Source organism: Nematolebias whitei, chromosome 18 (genome assembly GCF_014905685.2).
Source record: "Nematolebias whitei isolate Nwh7 chromosome 18, NemWhi1, whole genome shotgun sequence".
NCBI classification, from domain to species: Eukaryota; Metazoa; Chordata; class Actinopteri; order Cyprinodontiformes; family Rivulidae; genus Nematolebias; species Nematolebias whitei.
In genome coordinates this window covers 12,290,181-12,301,095 of record NC_056515.1, presented here as the reverse complement: position 1 = coordinate 12,301,095, position 10,915 = coordinate 12,290,181, and the positions used below count along the sequence as shown (strand labels likewise).

Below are 10,915 nucleotides of genomic sequence, written 5' to 3'. Positions count from 1 at the left end.
GTAACTTTACTTTTACTTGAATGGTAAATGGACTACTCTGCTCTAACCACTCAGCCACAGCCGCCCCTACTTGAGTACATTATTTTAGTATTCTTCACCTATTCTGATATAAAAAGAACTTCATGGAATGATTTAGTAAAAAAAAAAAATATTAGGAGGAGGTATGTTTAGAGCACAGCGCCTCCTGCTGGTGGAGCTCAGAGCTGCAGCACAAACCATTTATTTAAAAAAATCTTTTTTCTCTTAACAAGAAACAGCTCAGGGCACTTCCTGCTGATCATGTGTGTCATAAAAACATGACATTTATCAGAACCATTCATTGAATAAGAAACACACAGAGACAGAAAATGGATCAACAAATTAAAAAAATTTGTCCAGTTCTGAACTCGATCACCTTGTCTGGTTCTGTAAAGTCTGGGCAGGAGTTCTGTGTCAGTCTGCGGTAAAGGAGTTCTGGGTTGGTTCTGTTTCAGTTTGTTGCGATTGTAGAGGTGTTTTGGATCGGTTCTGCTCCTCTGTTCCGGCTCCGTCAGCTGTGGGTCCTGACACAGAGTTGCTGGGGTTTGTGGTCTCTGTTCCGCTCTGTAGGAACTTCCTGAGGTCCTTCAGAACTGGTCTGAGCATCTGGACCAGCGCCAGCAGCGCGGCCTGGGTTCCCTCCAGGGCCTGGGCCTGGCGTTCCTGGGCCAGCGCCTGGGCCTCCTGGCAGCGCCGCATCATCTGCAGCAGCTCGTTCTGGCCCTCCAGGTGCTGGGCGATCTGCCGCACGTGCACGTTGGTGACCCGCTGCTCCTGCAGCAAGCGGGCCGAGTTCAAGGCAATTCGGCTCTTCAGCTCCTGAGGTTTGGACTGGGCGGGTGGCGCTGGCGAGGCCAGCATCTCCACGGGGGCCTCCACAGCGGTCACCAGGGTGGGGGTGGAGTCACTGACAGTGGTGGTGCAGTACTCCACAATGCCGCCGTCCTCCAGGGTGTGGTAGGTGGTCTCAGCTGGGGACAGGACACACAACAGGTCCAGTTCTGACAAGACCCATTATTAGAAGAGCTATAGAAAAATAAAAACTACTCACCATTCAGAGGTTTGACCTCGTCACATTCGGCTGCGGCTGGAAGAGCTGGACCAGAGGAAATGTTGGAAAACAAAAAAAAAAACACTTTACCATTTTAATGTTAACAAAAACAAATGGTTTCCAGCTTCAGAGTGCTGTGTTAAACTTTGTTCTTTTTTTGTTGGATCATTTTTTCTTTTATCCAAAAGACTTCATCAGTCCGAGGAGCCACAACAAACTCAGTCTTATAAATAGCACCTTCTCATAGTGGGTCAACCAGTTTGATGGTGCTCAGATGGTTTCTGGAGTCCGTCCTCTCCCCCGCTGACTCTTTTGACACAGTCATGGCCAAAGTGGTTAAAAACATCCTGAGTCATGCTCAATAATACAGGTAAAAAATCCTAAATTAATCCAAAATGGATGTTTTAAACCACGTTGGCCATGACTGCCTAGAGAGGACAGACTCCAGAAACCATCTGAGCACCACCAAACTGGTTGACCCACTATGTGAAGTTGCTTTTTATAATACTGAGTTTGTTGCAGCTCCTCAGACTCAAGAAGTCTTTTAGATGAAAGACAAAACATTTCAACAAAAAGAAACCGTCCAGAGAACCTGACTTAACTCATGAGATTGTTCTACCTGGATTAAGGAGCATGAATCAGGATCTTCTTCTTCTTTTGGCTTTTCCCCTCTTCAGGAGTTGCCACAGTCATCCTCTTCTATCTCTGTCCTCTGCATCCTCTGTCCTCACTCCAACTACCTCCATGTCCTCTCTAGCTGCATCCATATATCTCCTCTTTGTCTTTTTCCTGGCAGCTGCATTTCTAACATCCTTCTACCAATATACACACTGTCCCTCCTCTGGACATGTCCAAACCATCTCAGTCTGGTCTCTCTAACTTTATCTCCCAGTTATTCAACCTGTGCTGTACCTCTGATGATCTCATTCCTAATCGTATCCATCCTTGTCACTCCTAAGGAGAACCTCAACATCTTCATTTCTGCCACTTCCAGTTCTTTCTCCTGTCTATTTGTCCATGCCTCTGTCTCCAGACCATACAACATAGTTGGTCTCACCACTGTCTTGTAAAATTTTCCTTTGACCTTTGTTGACACCTTTTTTTAGCAAATCACTTCTGAAACTTTTCTCCATCCACTCCATCCTGCCAGGACCATATTTTCCACCTCTTTACTACACTCCCCATTTTCCTGGACAGTGGACCCCAAGTACTTGAAGTCCTACACCTTTGTGACCTCTGCTCCTTGTAGCCTCACTGTTCCACCAGCCTCCCTCTCATTCACACACATGTACTCTGTCTTTCTATGGCTGACTTCCATTCTTCTTCTTTCAAGTGCATACCTCCACCTCTTCAAGTTCTCTTCCACCTGTTCCCTGTTCTCACCACAGATCACAATGTCATCTGCAAACATCATAGTCCATGGGGATTCCTGCCTGACCTCATTTGTTAGTCGGTCATCACCAGAGCAAACAAGAAGGGGCTCAAAGCTGATCCTTGATACACTCCCACCTCCACCTTGAAGCTATCTGTCACTCCTACAGCACATCTCACCACTGTCCTGCTGTCCTCATACATGTCCTGTACCAGTCCAACATACTTCTCTGCCACTCCAGATTTCCTCATGCAATACCACATCTCCTCCCTCGACATCCTGTCAAATGCTTTTTTCTAAATCCACAAAGACACAATGGAGTTCTTTCTGACCCTCTCTTTACTTCTCCATCAGCATCCTCAAAGCAAAAATGGCATTTGTGGTGCTCTTTTTCTGCATGAAACCATACTGCTGCTCACAAATAGTTACCTCTCATCTAAGTCTTGCTTCCACAACTCTCTCCCAGATCGTCATCGTGTGACTCAACTTAATTTCCCTGTAGTTGCTACAACTCTGTACATCACCCTTGTTCTTAAAAATGGGCACCAGCACACTTCTTCTCCATTCCTCAGGCATTTTCTCACCCTCAAATAAAAGACATTTCCAAACCTCCAGTGGTATGTCATCAAGTCCTACTATCTTCCCCTTCTTTATTCTTTTGAGAGCTTCCTGGACTTTACCCTCACTAATCTTTCCCACTTCCTGGTCCACAGTTTCTATGATTTCTACTCTTCTTTCTTTCATTCTCTGCATTCATTAGCTCCTCAGACTACTCTTCCATCTTCCCATCACACTCTCCTCACTTTTTAGAACATTACAAACCCTATATTTAAGAAGCTTAACCTGCTGCACATCCTTTCCAGCCTAATCCATCTGTCTCACCAATCGCTACAAGTCCTTCTCACCCTGTTTAGTGTCCAACCTCCCATACAACTCATCATATACCTTCTGCTTTGCCTTAGCTACCTCCCTCTTTGCTCTCCATCCCATCTCCTTATATTCCTGTCTCCTCTCTTCAGTCCTCTCACTGTCATATTTCTTTTTGACTAACAACTTTCTTTGAATGGTGTCCTGCACTTCACTATTCCACCACCAGGTTTCCTTATCATCCATTCTCTGTCCAGACGACACACCAAATACTTTCATACCTGTCTCTCTATTTACAGTTGTTGTAGTAGCTTAGTATATCAGAAGCTTTATTACTACTCAGAGCCTTTAACAGCTCCTCTCTGAATTTCTCACAACATTCTTCTTTTCTCATCTTCCACCATTTGGTCTTCTTCTATTATTTCACTATTTTTCTCCTTCACAACAGTCATTCTACACACAAATATCTGATGCTGTCTGGACACGCTCTCCCCTGCCACAACCTTACAGTCTCCAATCTCCCTCAGGTTTCCTCTTCTACACAGAATATAGTTGACCTGTGTACTCCTTCCTCCGCTCTTATATTTCACTCTATGTTCCTCCCTCTTTTTGAAATAAGTGTTGACTAGTCATTTCCATTCTCTTAACAAAATCCACCACCATCTGTCCTTCCTGGTTTCTTTCCTTGACACAAAACCTACACATAACTTCCTCATCCCCATGAGCATGAATCAAGATTTGTTGTGTTAAACTTTGTCCCCTCAGTTTTAAAATTGTTGTGTTAAACTTTGTTGCCTCCATTTTTTTTTTCATTAATTCAACCTTTATTTATACAGGTCAGTCTCATTGAGCCTTCATGACTAATTTCCAAGAGACCTGTTTTAAACAAAGAACACAGATGAGGTACAGACAACAATAGCCAATCATATAAAAGCATATAAAATGAAAAGTAAATGAAATGATATAAATAAATAAATAAATAAACTAAACAAAAACAGTTAAACTATGAAGCGATGTAAAATACTAAAAACAGGAACATGTCTGCATTGGTTTTTGCAATGAACTTAACAGATGTTTAAAATCCCTTAGAGTGGTCAAAGTCAACAACTTCAGATCTTTTTGCAAAGAATTCCAGGTTACAGGAGCAGAGTAAGAGAAGCCCCTTTTGCCCAACTTGGTCTGCACTGAGGTGACACTACAGGTACACTACAATGATGTCTTGAGAGCGCAAACTGTAGCTGCACTAATGAAGTGACATGTAGGAGATATATGAAGGCAACAGACCAAGAAGTGATTTAAAGATGAAAATGTACCAGTGAGAGAATCTGCGTAAAGTTAATGATGACCAATTGACCAATGAATGCAGAGTGCAGTGATGGGTATGATAATCACAGCCAGTTATGAATCTTAGCGCACCATGATATACAGCATCCAACATCTGCGGGGTGCTTGCAGGAGCGTTCATGTAAATAATATCACCATAGTCAATGGAGGGAAGGAAAGTTGCAGTTACAAGTTGTTTCCTAGCATTCATAGTTAGACAAGATCCATTACTAAAAATGAAACCCAGTTTTACTTTCAGTTTCTTTACCAAGTTTTTGACGTGATGCAAATCGACCAAGGTGTTTAAAGTTGTTGAGTTAAACTCCCCATGCCCCAAAGTAAATCACCAAGCCTGGACTCCTCTGCCAGCCATCAGGGATTAACTTTGGGCCAGCAGTTCTCCACCATTTGCCATCAGATTAGTGTACCTGTTTCTGCTGGAGCGGTTCATAAACAGCCCAAACTTTGGCTTGAACAGCATGTATTTAATAAAGAGCATCTCAGCTTTGTCAGTCATGAGAATATTCCTGTGTTCCTCCACATTGTTGGATGCAGCGCTGAATAAGCACTCACTTTCCACACTTGTGCAGGGTGCAGACAGATAAGCTCTTTCTCCTCTAGAAAGGTCCAAAAAGCATTCCTTATTGGTTTCACAGTATTCCAATGGGGATACACTCCAAGAGATGGGTGGCTCTGAGAAGTAGATAAGCATCTCTAATGTTGCACTGTCTGCACGAGCCTGTTGTGTGGTTTCTTCTGACAGGATCTCACCAAACATTGAAGACAAAGATTCTGGTCATGGCACTTTTTTGCTGGCTTCCCTGTGTTGTTAGCTTCAAGTTGTTAGTTTGGATCCCTCTGAGAGCCTTCTGTCATCAGACGAAGAAGCAGTCTGTGTATTTTGGTCTTGAGACCTTAAGAACAAAATCTGTTTTTGTACATTGAATGCGCGCGCATGTGTGGGTCTCACATTAATTTCACATGAAACTCATTGTTTCGGGCCACTTGAGAATAAAACCATTAACTATGTACATGTATATGTAAATGTTTATTTTTTGTCATTTGATGATCATTTTATCACCTTGGGTCTATGACTGTTGCCAAACTGTAGAGGGGCTCATCTTCGATGTCAGCAAATCTTTTGAAGACAGCTTCCAGCAACTAGAGATGCACCGATCCAATATCAATATTGGTATCGGTACCGATATCTGAAAAACTTCTGGATCAGGTATCATGACAATGTGACCGATCCATTTTCCGATCCAACCTGCAGAGTTTTCAAATCCATGATGCATGTTGGCTTCAAACTATGGAATGGATTTCCTGAACGGAGGCATGTCTCATGAACCCAGAGTAATAAGACCCGCCTCACATTCAGGAAATCCATTTCATAGTTTGCAGACAGTTGCAACGTGAGGACTAAGTTAGCAGCACTGTGGCTAACAGCTAACCAACTTTTCATTGAAACATGTCCGCTGTGTGGAAGTATTTTACACTAGAAACACCACAAAGCAAGACAGCAACGTGCAATGTCTGCAGAGCCATAGCACCACATTAAATGTCGGTAAAGTTAGTTTTACGTTGGACATTTGAGCTCCGTGGCTTCAGCGGGGCGCTACTCTTTGCTCAACCCGAAACAAGAAGCCCGACCCCGGCCAGCCGCGTCCAATCTGCCCCGTTAAATCTGCCCATCTCTGAGGAGGGGCAGACTGAGCGCGGCTGAATTATGAGGAAGAGGATAAAACCCATCCAAGGTTATCACTTTTGATCTGAATGCGCTTGTGATGCTTTTCAGAGCAGGGTTAAAACTCAGTACAGCTGAACTGCCATCAACTTGAATTCTGAGACATAAGGGAACAACAGAGAGAGCAGATAATCACTCACTCTCTTTGTCAATATCAGAGCTAACAGCAGGGCTGTTTTAAATGACAGAAATTTAAGTAAAACTGGATCTAAAAGCTGAGAAGGAGCTTTGATCAGAGCGTGCAGGGCCATCGTTAGGTCTCACTGTTGAGCTAGTGGACGTGACACAGGTCTGTGTCTCTGTACACCTTTCAGAAAACGATTCATCAGAAGGTGGTTAAAAACGGTTCTGTCACCAAAAAAAAACTCATGACAGGAAGAAATAGCTGCAACATACGTTTTAGTTGTGCTGAACGCTAAATTTCTGTCCATCAGATGCTGTAGAAATGACAGCACACCACCTAGTGGACACGAGATGGCCTCCACGCATTTCTCTGAGCACCAGCACTGAAAAACTGTCCACTTGATGTGTACAGCGCACGCCTCCCTGACGGTTTATGTAAACTGCCATCACCTTGTTGTCTGTGTGGATCAGAACATGCTGTTCCTGCAGCAGGGGCAAAATGATGAGTCATGTTTCAGACTGTGAAACATTCTAGCACATTTATGTGAAGCAACATGTGGTCCAGCCACTGTGCTCCCACTGCTTGGGACAGACACATTCCTCCCAGCTTGACAGGAATGCATCTATGAAAACTGAGACGTGTGACATAGGCCTGCTGATGGGAACTCCCTCTGACAGAATGAGGGGGTTTCCCAGTGATTCAGATCGGTTCGTACAGAGGGGGGCACAAAGATGATCCGCCTCTTCTGGCACACAGGATCTATGCGCAGGCGGGCGAACCATCTCTGAAGGCGTCTCATGTGAAGTAGGCCCAGCAGAACCACAATGTGGGCCGCTGACATTGTCCCAGGATTCGCATGACAGGCAGAACTGTCACTATGCTGCAGGGTTTGACATGGCAGAGCTGAGCTGACAGAGCTTTGACTCTCAGCTATGATAAACGGGCTCTCATTGTCGTTAAGTTTAGCTCCACTTCCAGATAAACAATCATCTGGGATGGACAAACTGAACTTTTCCCAGTTTATAGAAAACCCCAGGTTTAGCAGGTGTAACGTCAGCGTTTTGGTCTGTGCGACTGCTTCCTGTCTGGATCGAGCTAATAAAAGCAGATCGTCCAGATAAAAAGAATTCTCATTCCTGCCATGTGTAACGACCGCAGAGTCGTCTCCACGCATTTCGAGAACGTGCCTGGGGTGTTTCAGAATGATGAAAAATGTGAGAGAAAAAAAAGCACCATTCAGATCTATGGGGGTGAACCAGTCGTTCTGGTGAAGTTCTCTAGCAGCTGTTTGATTGTCAGCATGTGGAATTGTATCCCCATGATGGAATTGTTGAACATGAACAGGTCGAGAATGGGTCTCATCCCTCTGTTTTTTTTTTTTTTTTTTCAAAACCAGGAAGCAGTGGGAGGAAAAAAAACTGTATTTTCCACTCTGTTGGGAACTCTGGAAATCACGTTTTTTTGTCAGAAATTCCTGAACTTCTGACTGGAGAGACGAGCTCTGTTCTGGAGAAGACTGAACCATCTCTATAATCTCTCTGAATGGTGGGGGTTGAGCTGCGAACTGCAGCGTGTAACCCCTGCTGATCACACGGTCTGTCCATCTGTCCAGGGAACACACTCGCTGCCACTCTAAGTAACGCTCTGAGAGCGGGCACGCATTTTGTGTTGTGTCATGTTTCTCATGAACGTCAACCAGACTAAAAATCCTTACTGCCATCACTCACGCCAGAGATGCTCCAGAGGGAACCCAAGGGAGGCTCCGACAGAAAAAGGCTGTATGTGTGCCTCTGTGCTGAGCCCAGGCTGCAGTCTCACATTAGAGCTGAGGAGAGCCGGCACGCACTGAGAGGAGGCATGAGCGCTTTCTGAGTGAGACGTTGTTTCGGTGGAGGCCGCAGCTGTCGTGGAGAAACACGTTTACTCCCGCTGCGCTGTGAGCGGGCAGAAAACAGCAGGAATGAAAAACGGGCTCTGGCTGAAAACGAGGGATTTTACCGGACTCGGTCTGCTGAAAAAACATAATTTTAGCTGACGTGGCAGACGAGTGTTTTGTGATATTTACTGAACTGCGGTGCCATTTAAAACACAGTTTAGAAGTTATTGGCTCGTTCTGTGTGGGGAATGTGTGAAGAGAGGCAGCTGAGAGATCAGCTGATCTGACAGTCTCAGATGAAACTTTACTTTCAGAGATGTTTCTGTTTTATTTCAAAACATACATAGTCAAAAAAAACACATTCCCCTCAAGGAGCTGTTCCCTGGTGGAGCGGGTCGGTGGAGAAGCGGAGCGTGCAGTCGCTGCCGCAGCTGTGGAGCGCATCTGCTGCTGGCCAAGGCGGTCCCTCCAGCGGCCAGAGGGGCGGGAGGAGGACTGTGACGTCACCAGATGGTGTACAGACTCTGAGACCTCCTCGGAACTCTGCGATTTCTCAAGGATGGTCCTGAAGTTGGCCCCGAACAGCACCTCTGGAGTGATGGGGCCCTCCAGCAGGTCTTTCTGCAGCCTCTTGGACAAGGATGGCGAGAGGCGGAGCCAGATGGTCCTCTGGATCATGGTCATCCAGGCGGCGATGCGGGACAGGCAGACCGCAGAGGTGGCGCACATGTTTAAGATGACGTCAGCGGCTTTACAGAGAGAGCTCTTTGTCTCCTCTAGTAGGTCTGCTTCCTCCAGCCTCTTTGAGATGCTGTAAGCCAGCAGAGCAATGTTGTTGTTCGCTGCGACCGCCTGGTATGTGCACTGGTGAGCTCGGTTGGAGACCTTGTCACCCTCTGGTCATGCTTCCCTGGAGGGATAGGTCGCCGGTCCATCCTGGAAGCTTTTGCCCCAAGCGCCTCCGCCAGTCTTGGCTTCAGTGGGGGGAACCAAGGGAAAAACAGAGATCGGTAAAACCCTCCATTCTGGAGATGGAGGCAAAGGTGGAGACAGATGTCTTTAGCTTGCCGGGCCCAGCTGCAGCCACGTTCCAGTGTTACATCACAGCTAGACAGCGAGGCCAGATGGGATCAGGGCGACGAGCTGGGGCAGAACTAAACCTTCCCACCAGATCATCCGATCAGGGCGGATGGAGGCGAGGGACGGAAAAGTCCCTTTGTGTTAGCTGCCTCCTGGATTATGCCAGGCAGCTCCAAGAGGAGGGCACCAATGGCTGGGAGTGGTGTGGTCACCGACGTGGGAAGACTCGAAGTGGCTGAGTATCTGCTCAGTCGCTCTTATCACTACGCTCTCCAGGAAAGAAGGGGCAGCGAGGTTGTTTTCAACATCGCCTTTATCGGAGGAGTAATTTGATTCACTGCGTGACTCTGCATCAAAAAAGGCGGTGGCGTCGTCCTGCGCACAGCGTCCCGCCATGGAAGAAACACTCAGCGGAGCTGCTGCCCGAATCGCCTTTTTCAAGGGAATCATCCAATTCACCGCTAGGAAAAAAACGTTAGAAAAGGCGATGGTGTCGTCCAGCGAGTAGCAGCCTGCCAAGGACAAACACTCAGCGGAACTGCTGCCAACAGCGCCTTTTTCGAGGGAATCATCCGATTCACCATGAGGAAAACACGTTAGAAAAGGCGGTGGCATTGTCCAGCGAGTAGTGGCTCTCCATGGAAAAACACTCAGCGGTGCTGCTGCTAACATCGCCTTTTTCGAGGGAATCATCTGATTCACAGCAAGGAAAAAAAACGTTAGAAAAGGCAGTGGCGTCGTCCAGCAGGTAGCGGTCCGCCACGTAAAAACACTCCTCGGCACTTACCTTGAACAAGGCTGCTCGTCTCTGCTTCTCCTCACGAAGGAAGAGCTCATCGGGACAGTAGAAGGTGGGTGTGGCGGAGACCCAGGCATCCTTAGCAAAGTTTGTGCCAGTCTAAGCTGGACATCTTTTCCTTCTTCGTTCTTCTGACAGTGCTAGCTAGCTGGCTGAAGAAAAAAATGGGAGCTGATTACCCGGTCTTACCGTAATTTATACAGACCGGGGGTGGGGCCCACACAGCCAGTGGGCGTGGACTAAAGTTTTCAGTGCTGCGCTGCGTGCGACGGGATAAACCCACTAGCGATATCCTTAAAGGGCGAAGCCTATACGAAATAGAACATCTCTTCTAGATTGTATTACCACAAACATGCCACATAAATACACTGGGTTAGGCATTTTTTTACAAATTATCTAAGTGACCACTGTGTAGTTGGTGCAGTTAGGGATACTAAAATGCCTTGTTCTAAACCTGGAACAATCCTAAAACAGAGCATGAAGCCTTTGAGTGAACAGACCTTTCTTTTCATAATAGTTTAATTCGTTTATTAAATAAACATGCTCCATTATGCCAGTTCAGAAAAAAGGACCGGGTTTACTTCTGCAGTGTTTCCCCTAGATAACTTGCCATGGCAGGGCGCTCATAGGTCTGTTCACTTAAAGGCTTTTTGGGGGGGAG

General features: G+C 46.1%; 1 protein-coding gene across 1 annotated transcript in view; it reads right to left on the bottom strand.

The window, feature by feature from the left end:
* Positions 1–427: 427 nt before the first annotated feature.
* naif1 (nuclear apoptosis inducing factor 1) overlaps positions 428–10,915 on the bottom strand; it is a 13,069-nt gene continuing 2,581 nt past the window's right edge. The window contains exons 2-3 of the mRNA XM_037691882.1: positions 1,070–1,114; positions 428–989 (exon numbers count right to left, since the gene is read on the bottom strand). Coding sequence (XP_037547810.1) covers positions 433–989; positions 1,070–1,114 — 602 coding nt within the window. The 3' untranslated portion in view covers positions 428–432. The remainder of the gene's footprint in view (positions 990–1,069; positions 1,115–10,915) is intronic.